Source organism: Aquarana catesbeiana, linkage group LG04, assembly GCF_042186555.1.
Source record: "Aquarana catesbeiana isolate 2022-GZ linkage group LG04, ASM4218655v1, whole genome shotgun sequence".
Lineage (NCBI taxonomy): Eukaryota > Metazoa > Chordata > Amphibia > Anura > Ranidae > Aquarana > Aquarana catesbeiana.
The window spans coordinates 373,903,031-373,916,524 of NC_133327.1; the positions used below are offsets into that span (position 1 = coordinate 373,903,031).

Here is a 13,494-nt window from a genome sequence, read left to right on the forward strand (position 1 = left end):
AGTTTGGCCTGTTTTTAAAAAATCTGCTAGATGTGTATAATTCCGCCACAATCTGATATATTGAGCATAAGGTATGCTTTGTATTAGAGCTGGTGGATGTGCGCTACCCGCATGTAACAGCGTGTTACCCGCTGTTTTGCTGAATAGATCGGTTGTCAGATAGTTGTCTTCATCTTTAAAGATAGTGAAGTTAAGAAAGGTAGTTTTGTATTTATCACAGTTGTAAGTGAATTTCAAGCTGTATTGGTTTTGGTTCAGCAATTTCATAAATTCATCAAGTGAATCCCTAGTATCTATCCAGACAATGAAGACGTCATCGATGTAACGCATCCAACAAAAGATATGGTTTGTAAAGCTGGACAGAAGATCACTGGCAAAAAGATTGCACCCCCCCAGGTACAGGTTGGCGTAGGCTGGTGCACAACAAGTTGCCCTTGGCTACCCCCTGTACCTGGAGGTAGTGGGAATCCTTAAAGCTGAAGTAATTATGAGTCCGTATGAAGCAACGAAGCCTCAGAATTAACTCATTAAAATTTCCAATGGTGATGATCCGCTTCATAGAGGAAGGTACGAATCATCCCGACACCCTGCTCGTGCGGGATGCTGGAGTATAGGGCCTCCACATCCAGAGTCACGAGCAGGGCACCGGGAGGAACGACCATATCTTCTATTTAAGAAAATCCAATGTATCTTTGGTGTGCGATGGTAAAGATATAACATGTGGCATTAAAACCGAATCCACCAGTTTGCTTGCGAGCTGTAAGAGATCCAACATTGAAATTATCAGTCTACCAGGGGGTGACAAGGGATTCTTGTGCACTTTAAGTAGTGCATAGAATGTCGCAACCCTGGGAGACCTAACATTCAGGTAGTCGTACAAATCTTGATCAATGAGACCTTCAGAGAAGGCCTCATTGATAATTTGCAGAAATTCATTTTTAAAAGAAGAGGTGCGGGATGTAGCTATCCGACGATACCAATGGGAATTAGATAAGATGTTGAAACACATTGTTTTATAGTTAGATTTGGTCATAAGTACAACATTTCCTCCCTTATCTGCAGCCTTGCTTATTAGGTCAGAATGATTCTGTAATTTAAGAACGGTCTGCTGCAGTGTCTGTCAAATTGCTCTCCTTGGGAGCCACATCAAGCCACTTGATGTCACTCACTACATCCATAGAAATGCCCAGGCCTGGGGATTTGTAGTAAGATCTGGGAAATGTTTTTATTTTGCTTTAAATTTATGGGGGGGGGGGGGGGGGTGATGTTGTGGCATTTGCTACAGTATTTTCACCTAGAAGTAGCATAAGGTCCCGGAGGGCTTGAAAGTCCTCCATCTTAAAATGCTTAATGCTATCTGAAAGTTCTCGTTCTTGTTTGGACCGCAAACAAACCTTATCGAACATAAACTTGTATGTAAGATTTCTAATGAACACGTGGACATCCTTGCTTCATATCTAGTTTTTGAGAGGGACAAAAACTAAGTCTGTATTTAAGCACATCTAGTTCTTGCCTAGTGAATTGATAAGGAGTAAGATTTATTATGTCTAGTTCTAAGTTTGAGACAGGTAGGGCCTGAGTGAGGGAAAATTTGAAGTTTGTGTGCTTGTCTGATTAATGTGAGGATCAAGAGTGCTTTGTTTTTTGAACATTTTGTAACTGCACAGCAGGGGATAAATTTGGTGTAGCGTGTGTATTCGGGACATTAGGCTGTGACGCTATGTCTATAGATCTGGGTGATGACTGTGTGCTAGTGAGTGTAACATTCGTTATATTCTGTGGATGAGAAACAGATGATGTATTGTGCATCTGAACTTGTGTGTTTAGAATTTGTAATGCTTTTATAGCAGTGGGTCCCATATATTTTGTTTGTGACATATGCCCAACACCATTATCAGAAGTAGCACCTTGGCGTAGTGAGTGACAGAGTCTAATATCTTGATTATTGGGTCTCTTTTTAGAATAGGGTGTATAGTGCCCTCCACCATGATTTCTCTTACGTGTACTCGAGTCGTTGTGCGTAGTAGTAGTGCCTCTTCTTTTGGGTAACTGTAAAGAAAGAGTTGACCTAGATGAATCTGATTCTGTATCCTCATCGGTGATATCAAATTAGATTCCCTGATGTTGATTTCTACGATTATTTTTTCTGGGTCCCCTCCTTTGAAATGGAGTTTGCCAACGATAGGCAAAACCCTCCACAAAAGCCATCCTATCCTTAACTAATTTACTTTGTTTTTTGAAGATATCTTTGGTAATTTTAGTGATGTAATCTTTGACTTCCTGCCATTTCTTTGTAAATTGTGTATGATTTTTCTGATTTTCACTCGTAGATTGTAGACAGGATATCTTTATCAAGATTTGTCTGTTCAATCCGACAGTGAGAAATAAGCAACTTCATAAGTTCTGTACTACACTGTGCCAATGTTCTTTTCCAAGACATTTTAAATTCAGGACCAACATTTTGAAAAGAAGAAAGATATAGTTTTATTCTCAATCCAAGGGGGCTAATGTTTTCACATACGTTTTGCTGCAAGAAGTCTTCGTGCCAAAGAAGGTTAGACTTCTTTTTCAGCAGTCGTTTCATTTTAGTCATGTACTGATTAATCCCTATTTCCTGCCCTATGTTGACATAACAATTGGTTTGGATCTCATTCATATAGCCTGTCCAGGCTGTACCTACAAAGTCCATATTGAAATAGATCTGAACCACTAAGGATATCAATGGATAATACAAATAGGTAAACGGTCATCTAAATAAATTACCGGGGTGGAAGCATCCATTAATTAACAAAAAAATTGATTTTAATGCATCAACACTGGGTGACACTGTGGATACATGGGTAACAGTGTGCCAACATCCCAGTAATTGTTAGAAGAAAGTGAAATAAAGATATGAACTTTGTAGGCACATGCGGAAATTGTAAACAATTTTAGTTTTTTAATTGGATAAAGTTAAAACCATTATATACAGACACAGATTAAAAAACATATTTGAGTGACCTCACAGACTCTAATATCACCTCTAATAGATAAATACCACATAGGAAATGTGCACAGATAGTAACATGTAATAACAATAAACATCCAGTGGTTATTAGATACGTGAAGTAGTTAAGTCGCAGTAAGAGGTCTCTCAGAAAAATTGCTCTACATGTTAAGCGTGTTGGTGCGCTTCTTCAGGAGATTGCATATCTAATAGATGTATAAAAAGGCATTATATAAATACATCATAATACATAACTAGATATAAACATTGAAAATGATCACTTTGAAAGAGTCCAGGAGGGTGTGTGGCCCAGAGAGTGTTGACCACCAGGGGGCAAGAAGCACAATGCCCCTATGGGGATACAAACAAATATCACATGTTAAAATATTTTCGAAATAGTATCGGGTCAAAAATGGGGGTGATATATATTACATTTATTATATAAATAGTGCAGTGCTACTCGCTCTCATGTGATTAATCAAAAAAATAAAACCGATCTAAACACAGTGAAAATATCATCAATAAATGTCCATAGTAAATAAAATGTACCAAAGTTTATATATATATATATATATATATATATATATATATATATATATATATATATATATATATATATATAGTAGAGGCCCTAAAGAATAAAATGGTATATATATATATTTTCAATCAACTTTTCCAATTTCTTGATTGTTGTGCATCAGTAATCCACCGCTGTGTATCTATCACACTTCTCCAGTATTACAAAACATGTGCACACCTCCACCAGCTGTTATGCCTGTTCACCTCAACAATGAGCCACACAAGCGCTGAATGGGAACTCCCTCCTTTCTCCACTCCGATATCAGCTCTCCTGCTCCAGCCAGTTATATAAACAACTCACAGATGAGACTTTTCTCTCGGGATATGGTCTGTATTCATGCAGATACAAATGCAGGAAACATAGTGCTCTCCATTTAAATCATTTATTTGGGTTTCCCCTTTAAAATATTGCACTTACAAGGTTTAACAAAGATAATAATTTGTCACAGTGTTACAGGGTGTCCGTTCGCTCACCACTCTGCTGGCGTGAGGTCACAGACTCGGCTCCTTCCCATCTACACGCGTATCGCCTCAATTAGCTTTCTCAATTGTTGAGGTGAGCAGGCATAACAGCTGGTGGAGGTGTGCACATGTTTTGTAATACTGGAGAAGTGTGATAGATACACAGCGGTGGATTACTGATGCACAACAATCAAGAGATTAGAAAAGTTGATTGAGATCATAATATATATATATATATATATATATATATATATATATACACATACACACACACACACACATACATATATGTATATATATATATATATATATATATATATATATATATATATATATATATATATATATATATATATATATATATATATATATATATATATATATATATATATATATATATATATGAACTTTTGTACATTTTATTTACTATAGACATTTATTGATTATATTTTCACTGTGTTTAGATTGGTTTATTTTTTTTGAATAATCACACGAGAGCAAGCAGCGCTGCACTATTTATACAATAAATCTTTTAGTTGGTGGAGTGATACAGTAGAAGTGTTCAGCAGCTGTAGAAATTTAGTTTAATTTATATTAATTGTACACTTTCATAACAATTTTAATTGTATACTTATTTATTTAGCACATAGCACTTTGTGTGGCGCTGATTGACTATATCACGATATATATTACATGTTGCGTAATAAAAATGGGTACTTACATAATTGAACTTTACTGGAAGGTAAAAAGAATATAAATGTCGAGATTATACGTAAATGCACACAATTTACGAGTGTGCCTACAAAGTCCATATCTTTATTTCACTTTCTTCTAACAATTACTAGGACGTTGGCACACTTTTACCTGTGTATCCACAGTGTCACCCTGTGTTGATGCATTAAAATCCATTTTTTTGTTAGTTAAAATAGGTGTTAGGAGGAGGGGGGAATTAGTATTTTTAGAAATAGTTAGGGCTTGACTGGAATTCTAGTTTTTAGTGGTTTCTATCTTAACTAAGCTAGATCCTTTGATGAAATATGGGAGCTACCAACGCTAGCATACTTCTGAAACTGCTAGCTACTTGGTTCTGACTGGCATTAAAGTTTCAAAGTCATGGACCAAGAGCAAGCATGCTGCAAATAAACAAGAAAAGTCAGAATTTGTTATTTTTTTACTTGATACGGGTCAGTAAATCAAAAGCATCGAAGCCAAAGTATCAACATGACACCCAGACCTAACATTCTCAGGAGATGTCAGCTCCCATTTTTTTCATGGCAGTTCTTAAAATACCTTTTATTTGTACATATTTATTGTGTTAGTATATATTTTGTGAATGAATGTGTTATTAGGTTCATAAAGGTTACCGTGGATTTTTAAAAAAATAAAGAATCAATTGTTCTAAACCCACAAAAACCATGCATACATAATTTTAGACAGCAAATAACTCTTTATGACTTCAAAATACTCTCCGATCAGGTCTAATTGCAGTAATAAGAAAATACAAAAGAGCAGACTCCTTAGATCAGTATATTCAGTTATGTGAATTTAATAATAAAAATAAAGCCATTACATAAGGTTTATACAATACAATCTTATTTGTCACAACTTAAAGTATTTTTTATACTGAGGTAAAACATGTTTCACAAGTTCATGTTCAAATTGCATACAGAAAACATGCACTTTTTTGGTTATTAAATATCAAAAAGAGAATCCAGTTTATACATGTGAAACTATTAATAATTAACATTACCATTCACAATAGTGTTAAAAAAATAATTGTAATATTAAGGCATGACGTATTGTAAACTGTACTACCAAGCCTTAACTACTGGGTCCGATTGTGGGCACCAAGCCAAATGTCCCTTTATATACCTCTATATTTAGAGACGCTTTCTGTTGACCCCAAACCCTGCATACAGCATTCATGGAGTGGTAAACCATTATAATAATTGTCCTACTCTGAGCATGTAAGGAGTGTTGCTTGGCCCAGCATCTGACATCTGTGTACATAGGTTCAGTAACTCTTCTACACTGAAAAAGTCTAGTATTTTATATAGGCACCCACTGAAACATTCTGAATACTTCTTCCTTGCACAGGTGGCTGTATATACTATACCTACCCTTCATGGAAAAATAAATAAAACAAACCAGTATCAAAACCCAACATATCTAAACCAAGAAGAAAGGAGGCCCACAGTACCGGTCAGCATGGCTGAATCATTAAAACAAAATAAAATAAAAATCATGTGTCAAAACAGAGACTTTAAAGAATTAGGGCTCCTGTACACGAGCATTAAGAGCCTATGCAACATAAATATGGGCGTATTTCTCCTATCCGAGAACACCATGTGCTGCATACAGCTGCTCATAGGCACGAATGGCTGTACTTTATACTCAGGTGTAAGCTGGGACTCGCATAAACACACGTACAGTGTATGGCCCTATTCAAAGAACAGAAAAAAAACAGTTAATTATAATAATAGAAAAGTCACCAAAAGTGATATATTACTGTAACTGAAGTCCAGTGGGCAGAATCTCCTGAAAACTGTATAGCTGAACTTTACCTCCCAGTTTCTGTAGGCTCTACTCTTGCTAAAAGAGTGGTCATGGGTGTTCCAATCCTCATTACTGGAATTTGCCAAGTTAATAAAGGCAACCTCCTCATTTACATTCCTCAACTTTCACAGAACATGCTTGTATCAGATCATTCTGGTACATATGTATCTTACGAAGATTTTCCACTGTAGAATACTTTTAGCAATTTCATACCAAAAGTTAAAAAAAAAAAAGGAGGATAGAAAATGGAGTGTCAAACTGCTATGTTAAGTCGAGGAGGGTTCGGCATATATAAGCCTTTGGTGGAATCCAGTTGGTCATACTCTTCTATTAATGAGGATAATGATGTCAAAGCCTCTGAAAAACAGCTCTGCTCCATGCCGTCAACTTGTAGGTAATGGTGAAGATGAGCCTGCAAAAATTAAAGAGTTTACCAGTAATTAACCCTATATAAACATGTTTAAAAAATGAAAACAATATATGTGTATTTATATACGGTTATTATACGCTATATGCATTTTGCGCAAAAAAAAAACAAAAAACGTTATACATTAATATACATACCTTCTTTCTATACAGCCTATTAAACCGGTCTCTCAGGTCCATAAATGTTGGCTTCACACATGTGTTATTGGCTAGTGCCAGCAATGAATGGGAATGGCCAACTGGTGGGACAGAACACATCCCAGTTTCCACCCTTCTTGGTTCCAAGAGACAAATGGTAGTGAGGGTTTCAGCCTGAAAAAAAAAAAAAATAATTTTATAATATACACACACATATACATTGTTTTTTTAACAGAAGTCATCTAAAGTTATTACAATGGACTTTCCCATCTGAACCATAAAGTGTTCAAATCTACTAAAAACTGACAAAAATGTTATACTAGCCTTAAAGGGTTACTAAACCCTCTTTTTAAAAAAAAAAATAACAAACCTATCATACTTGTCTGCTTTGTGCAGTTGGTTTTGCACAGAGTGGCCCAGATCCTCCTCTTCTGGAGAAGCGCTCTCCTTCGGGACACCCGTGCGGGCATGCTCCCGAGTCCTGCTGCTGCATATATTGACAGACAGCAGGACTTGGGCCCGCCCTTCGAGTCACTGGATTTAACTGACAGTAGCCGGAGCCAATGGCTGTGCTGCTATCAATCTATACAATCAGGACACGAGACATCGGCCGGAGCTGGTGTGCTCCTTCCCGTCGTGGGAATTACAGGGCCCAGGCAAGTAAAAGGGGGGCTGCATTAAGGTGAAAAACCTTGAGGGTTTACAAACCCTTTAACAACTTCAGCCCCGAAGAATTTACCCCCTTCCTGACCAAGCCCTTTTTTGTGATATGGCGATACCAAGCCCTTTTTGCAATACTGCAAATTGCGGTCGTGCGACGTTGTACCCAAACAAATTGACGTCCTTTTTTTCCCCACAAATATAGTTCACTTTTGGTGATATTTGATCACCTCTGCGGTTTTTATTTTTTGCGCTATAAACAAAAAAAAAATAGCAACAATTTTGAAAAAAAAGCAATATTTTTTACTTTTTGCTATAATAAATATCCCCCCCCCAAAAAAAAGCAATAAGCATATAGATTGGTTTGCGCAAAAGTTATCGCGTCTACAAAAATAGGGGATAGATTTATGGCATTTTTATTAATTATATATATATATATATATATATATATATATATATAATATATATATATATATATATATATATATATATATATATATATATATAGTATATATATATATATATATATATATAATGGCTGCGATCTTCATCGCGACTGACATTATGGCGGACAGATCGGACACTTTTGACATTATTTGGGACCATTGGCATTTATACAGCGATCAGTGCTATAAAAATGCATCGATTACTGTATAAATGTCACTGGGGAAGGGAAGGGGTTAAACACTAGGGGGCGATCAAGGGGTTAAGTGTGTTCTAACTGTAGGGGGGGTGGGCTCACTAGAACATGACAGATCACTGGGAGCAGTAGATCCCTGTCATGTTGCTAGGCAGAACAGGGAATAGCCTTGTATACCATCTCCCATTCTGCCTCTCTGTGCCACCGGTGGACTTCGAGCTAGCTGCCGATGACGCAGTGACGTACGGGTACATCATTTTGCGCAACCCTGCCACTTTGATGACATACATCGGCGTGACCCAGTCGGCAAGTGGTTAAACAACTATCTTTAGGGCCATTTCACACCATAAAAACGCAGTCTGGATGCGTTCCAAATGCTTTTCAGCATGCACGTTTTTGAAGCGTTCCAGTGCGTTTGTGGTGCAGTCCAGTGCATTTTTGCCCCTCTTTTTCCTAACTTTTAGGCCTGGTTCACACTAGTGCGATACCAGACATTTCATGTGACTCACACCGCATTGCTGTTCAGATCACATTCTATGTCTGTGCAATGCGATTTCAGCCATACAAACTGTATGGCTGAAATCACATCACATTCGAAACAAAATGGTGCAGAACCCTTTTTTTGGTCCGCACTGGAATCGGATCGTGTGGGTATTCACACTTATGCAATCTGATTCCTGCACCATTTCACAGTTCGCACTGTGATCTGCTGACCAATCTGGGGGTGTCGTTAACTTTACATTGATACCTGCAACGGTTTGCAGATCTCAGTTTGAACCACTGTGCGATTCAGGTGCGATGCAGGAACCCGCACTGGATTCGTAGGACATGTGCGTTCCAGTGCGTTTTTGATGCATTTTACAGCGTTCCAGTACAGTCCAGTGCAGGAAAAATGCAGCATGTTCTACTTTTTTTCTGGAACGCACTGATACTGCAAGCACTGGTGTGAACTATGCCATTCAAAAACCATATAACCTACTTTCCAAGCATTTTTGATGCAGAAAAAACAAAAAAAACAAAAACAAAAAAAAAAAACAAAAAAAAAAACCGCACTGGACTGCATGTGAACCCTTAAGGCCGGGTTCACACCTGTGGGCCTTTGTGTGCATTTTGCAGCACATAATAATTCATGCATCATGAAAATACATTGATTCCAATGAGGCGATTCACATCTGCATGTTCTGTTGTAAAAAATGAAGCATGTCCGATATGATCTGCATTTACCTCCATTTTCTAGCCCATTAATGTCTATGGAAGTGGATGAATAGACAGGTAAAAAACACATGAAAATGCATTAAAAAAAAACAAAAAAAAACACACATGTAAAATGCACTAAAAAGCGCATGTTAAAGAACACACACAAAACCAGGGTGGATAAAAATCAATGATTTTTTATTTTAAAAAAAATTTAAAAAAATAATCTTATTTTAAATCATATTTTTTTGTTTTTTTTTTAATCAAATTTGTTTTAATAAAATGCTTTTGGAGTATCTAAAGATAGTTTTCTATTTGATATACATTAGTTTATTCAGCATGAAATGGAGCTTAGTTATGTAGCATGAGGCTGTATAGTCTACAATATTTAAGTTTTTTGGTAAACTCATTCAATGAATCCAAACTCTGCAAGATGAGATAACATGCACTGCATTGATGCATTCACAGTTTCACAGTAACCATGAGATAAAACAAAGTTTAGGAATATTCCTTTATCCTATTATTTTGCAAATCTATGTACACTACAAACTGTATGATTGAATCGGTTCTGATATCGCTGGTTTACTAACCTGACAGCTTATTCTAAATAGGAAGCCTTCATTTTGTATGCAAATATTAAAGATTCTAACAACCAGCAAGAATAAGTGCTTACATTTAAAGAGCACCTGTCATTTAAGATCCATCATGGCAGCGCCTGTTAGCGGGCATCCACTCACCTGCTGCCGCCACGTCCCTCACCTTGTTGTGTCACTGCCGCATCACCAGCCATGCCATTAAAGTGAATGGGACTGTCGGTGAGTCAACAGCGGGTCAGATGAGGAGGAGCTGCTGCAGGACAGGGATGACAGTTGCTCTTGAAAAATTATGATTCAACCTGAAACAATTAATGGATCCACAGATATGGAGTTTATATGTAAATCTTGACTCTTCCAATACAAGCTGAGCTTTCCCCTTACTGGTCATTTTTACCTTCTTTTTAGTCACATGCAGATCTTGCATAATCCGGGGCTCTTCTTGGTTATCTCTACTTTCTGCATATCCACTACACTCCTCACTATGAACAACCAGGGGCCATCAGTCCTTGACATTGTTACTTGGGTATACTACATATACACAATAATTTCACGATAACCGCCCTGTGTATTGTTTTCTTCTACACTCCTAGTTTGCATCAATTTACAACTCGTACTGCTCTTTGAAATAGTATTTTGAGGCATGTGACAGCTGAGCCAGGGTGTGCTTTAGTTATAAGGACAATACTGGTATCAGTCAAAAAACAGACAGGTCAAATTCAAGATCCGGGCGCGATTTCTCAGAGAAGTCATACTGCATTACACAGCCCTTAGAAAAATACTTGTCCACTTAGTAACAGGTTTGCTTTAATCCCCATCCAGCAAACGTGGATTTTATTCACTCATGTGCCGCTGCCAGCCTTTCAGTGACTTGTAGTTCACACACAGGACTGTCCTTCCACTTCCAGTGGCTAACTGGAAAGGTGGGGTAATGAAAAGAAGGCAAGTATGTTTCTGCATTATAGCAAAACTGTTTATTTTTTCATATTTTGTGAAAACATTTTGCAGGTAAATTTTTCTCCTTCACTGATGTGCACTAATGAGGCAGCACTGATGGGCACGGATAATGAGGCACTGAAGGACACTGATAGGTGGCACTGCTGTGCTGATGGGTACTCACGGGCACTGATTAGCAGACTTGCAGGACACTATGGCACGGGCGCCAAGTAGTTAAAGTGGTTGTAAAGGATCAAGGTTTTTTTTTTTGCAACCCCAGCCATCCCCCCCCCCCTTGAACTTACCTGAGCCCCATCTCGATCCAGCGATGTACACGAAAGCCTTGGCTCTCCCTGGTCCCTCCCTTCTCACTGGCTGAGACAGCAACGGTAGCCATTGGCTCCTGCTACTGTCATTCACAGCCAGTGAGCCAATGAGGTGAGAGTGGGGGCAGGGCTGAGCCTGCTCAGGTGCACTAGGCAGAAGGGAGGGGCCTGGAGTTCTGGCGGGGGACCTGAGAAGAGGAGGATCAGGGCTGCTCTGTGCAAAACCACTGCACAGAGCAGTAAGTATGACATGATTGTGATTTAAAAAAAAAAAAAAAACAAATAAACCTCTAATAGCACTTTAAGGCCACATGTACATTGGACCTTCTTTCTGCTGCTCGTAGGAGACGGTTCTTTTTTTTTCCCAGCGTTAATCCCCCTGCATGTTAGCCTATGTGTCAATGCACACATAGGTGCTTAGAGGCGAGGCGTTTAGAGACCAAAAGAAAAGCCACACAGCCAGCCAGTGTGTCCAGGAGCAGCAGAGTTTTGGCAGAAAAAAAAAGTCTGACGCACCTAAAAGGCGCTTAAATGCTAGGTGCGTTTCGCGATTGAGCGTTATTTCATTTCAATGGCCAATATAATTTATTATTGTAGCCAATAAAATGAATTTATGCCCAAGTGCTTAACGCACCTAAATGCGTTACATGAGTTTATGAGCATTAACAGTTTTTTCTACCAAAACTCTGCTGCCAGGTGGAAAGGAGTCTAGGAGGGTTAGCAAAACATCCAGTGTACATGAGGCCTTAATATTGTGAAAACTTTATACATAAGGTTTAGACTCTTAGAAGTGCCCGTCGACTCCTAGATAAGTCTGACACAAAATACAATACAAATTCTTTCACAAAAATGTCTATGTGATTGGGACCCTTGTGTGCTATACACCAAAAAACATTTATTTTTTGGAGGCATTATTTGACACCAACCTTTCAATATTCCTGCGAAGGTCAGAAATGTGAACATTTCCTCTCACCATCAAAGCACAGGCAAGGTAAAGATTATGCTTCGGGTCTGCTCGAATTAACTGATGATCTTTGTTAAAGGCATCAGAGAACATTTGGTCCAACCTGTGCAAAAATAACATAACATCACAGTAAACTGGGTGTTGTGCTGCATTCTCAAAATGGCAGCAAAATACTATAATGTGCAAACATTCATTTAACTTTTTTTGTTATATTTTTGTCTAAGAAACGTTCCCCATGTTACTACAATTGTTCAGTGCAGTCTTTTCCTGTTTAATGGATCCCTAAGGCATATCAATTTGCAAGTAAAGAGCTCAGTTAGGAGAAACTTGGCATGAGAAAATCACAGAGGCAGTTGTTGCTGACTGTTCCTCCCAAAAAGCTAGCTGCCCTGGTGTTGTGCTGATGGAACATATAGGAGGTAAGACATTCTGTGCCTTTTCCTATACTCCTCTTTAGTAAGTTCCAGGTCAGTGACAAAAGTATTGATGGCAGACAGTCGTTGAACTAGCATTTTTTACAACAGCAACCCCTATAGGTCTCTCATGATGGGGTCACTTTAAAAACCCTAAATCTCTCTGGAGGAAGATATTAAAGTGGTTCTAAAGGCAGAAGGTTTTTTTTTTTTTTTATCTTAATGCATTATATGCATTAAGATAAAAAACCTTCAGTATCCAGCAGCCCCCTAATACTTACCTGAGCCTCATCTCAATCCAGCAATGTGCAAGTGCCTAAGCCATGCGGGACTCTCCCTCCTGATTGGCTGAGACACAGCAGCGGTGTCATTGGCTGACTTTGACAGCAGCAAGAGCCAATCAGCAGAGAGGGGGCAGGGCCGAACCATGGCTCCATGTCTGAATGGACACACAGAGCTGCGGCTCGGGTGCCCCCATAGCAAGCTGCTTTCTGTTGGGGCACTCGACAGGGGGAGGGGCTAAGAGACCAGGCGAGGAACCTAAGAAGAAGAGGAGGATCTGGGCTGCTCTGTGCAAAACCACTGCACAGAACAGGTAAGTATAGCATGTTTTTTTTTTTT

At 38.4% G+C, this 13,494-nt stretch overlaps 1 protein-coding gene across 1 annotated transcript in view; it reads right to left on the reverse strand.

Annotated features, from left to right (window-relative positions):
* Window positions 1-5,549: 5,549 nt before the first annotated feature.
* TUBE1 (tubulin epsilon 1) overlaps window positions 5,550-13,494 on the reverse strand; it is a 55,310-nt gene continuing 47,365 nt past the window's right edge. Inside the window, 4 exon segments of the mRNA XM_073627105.1 lie at window positions 5,550-6,995; window positions 7,148-7,275; window positions 7,278-7,321; window positions 12,423-12,563. Of these exon segments, the coding sequence (XP_073483206.1) occupies window positions 6,837-6,995; window positions 7,148-7,275; window positions 7,278-7,321; window positions 12,423-12,563 (472 nt within the window). The 3' untranslated portion in view covers window positions 5,550-6,836.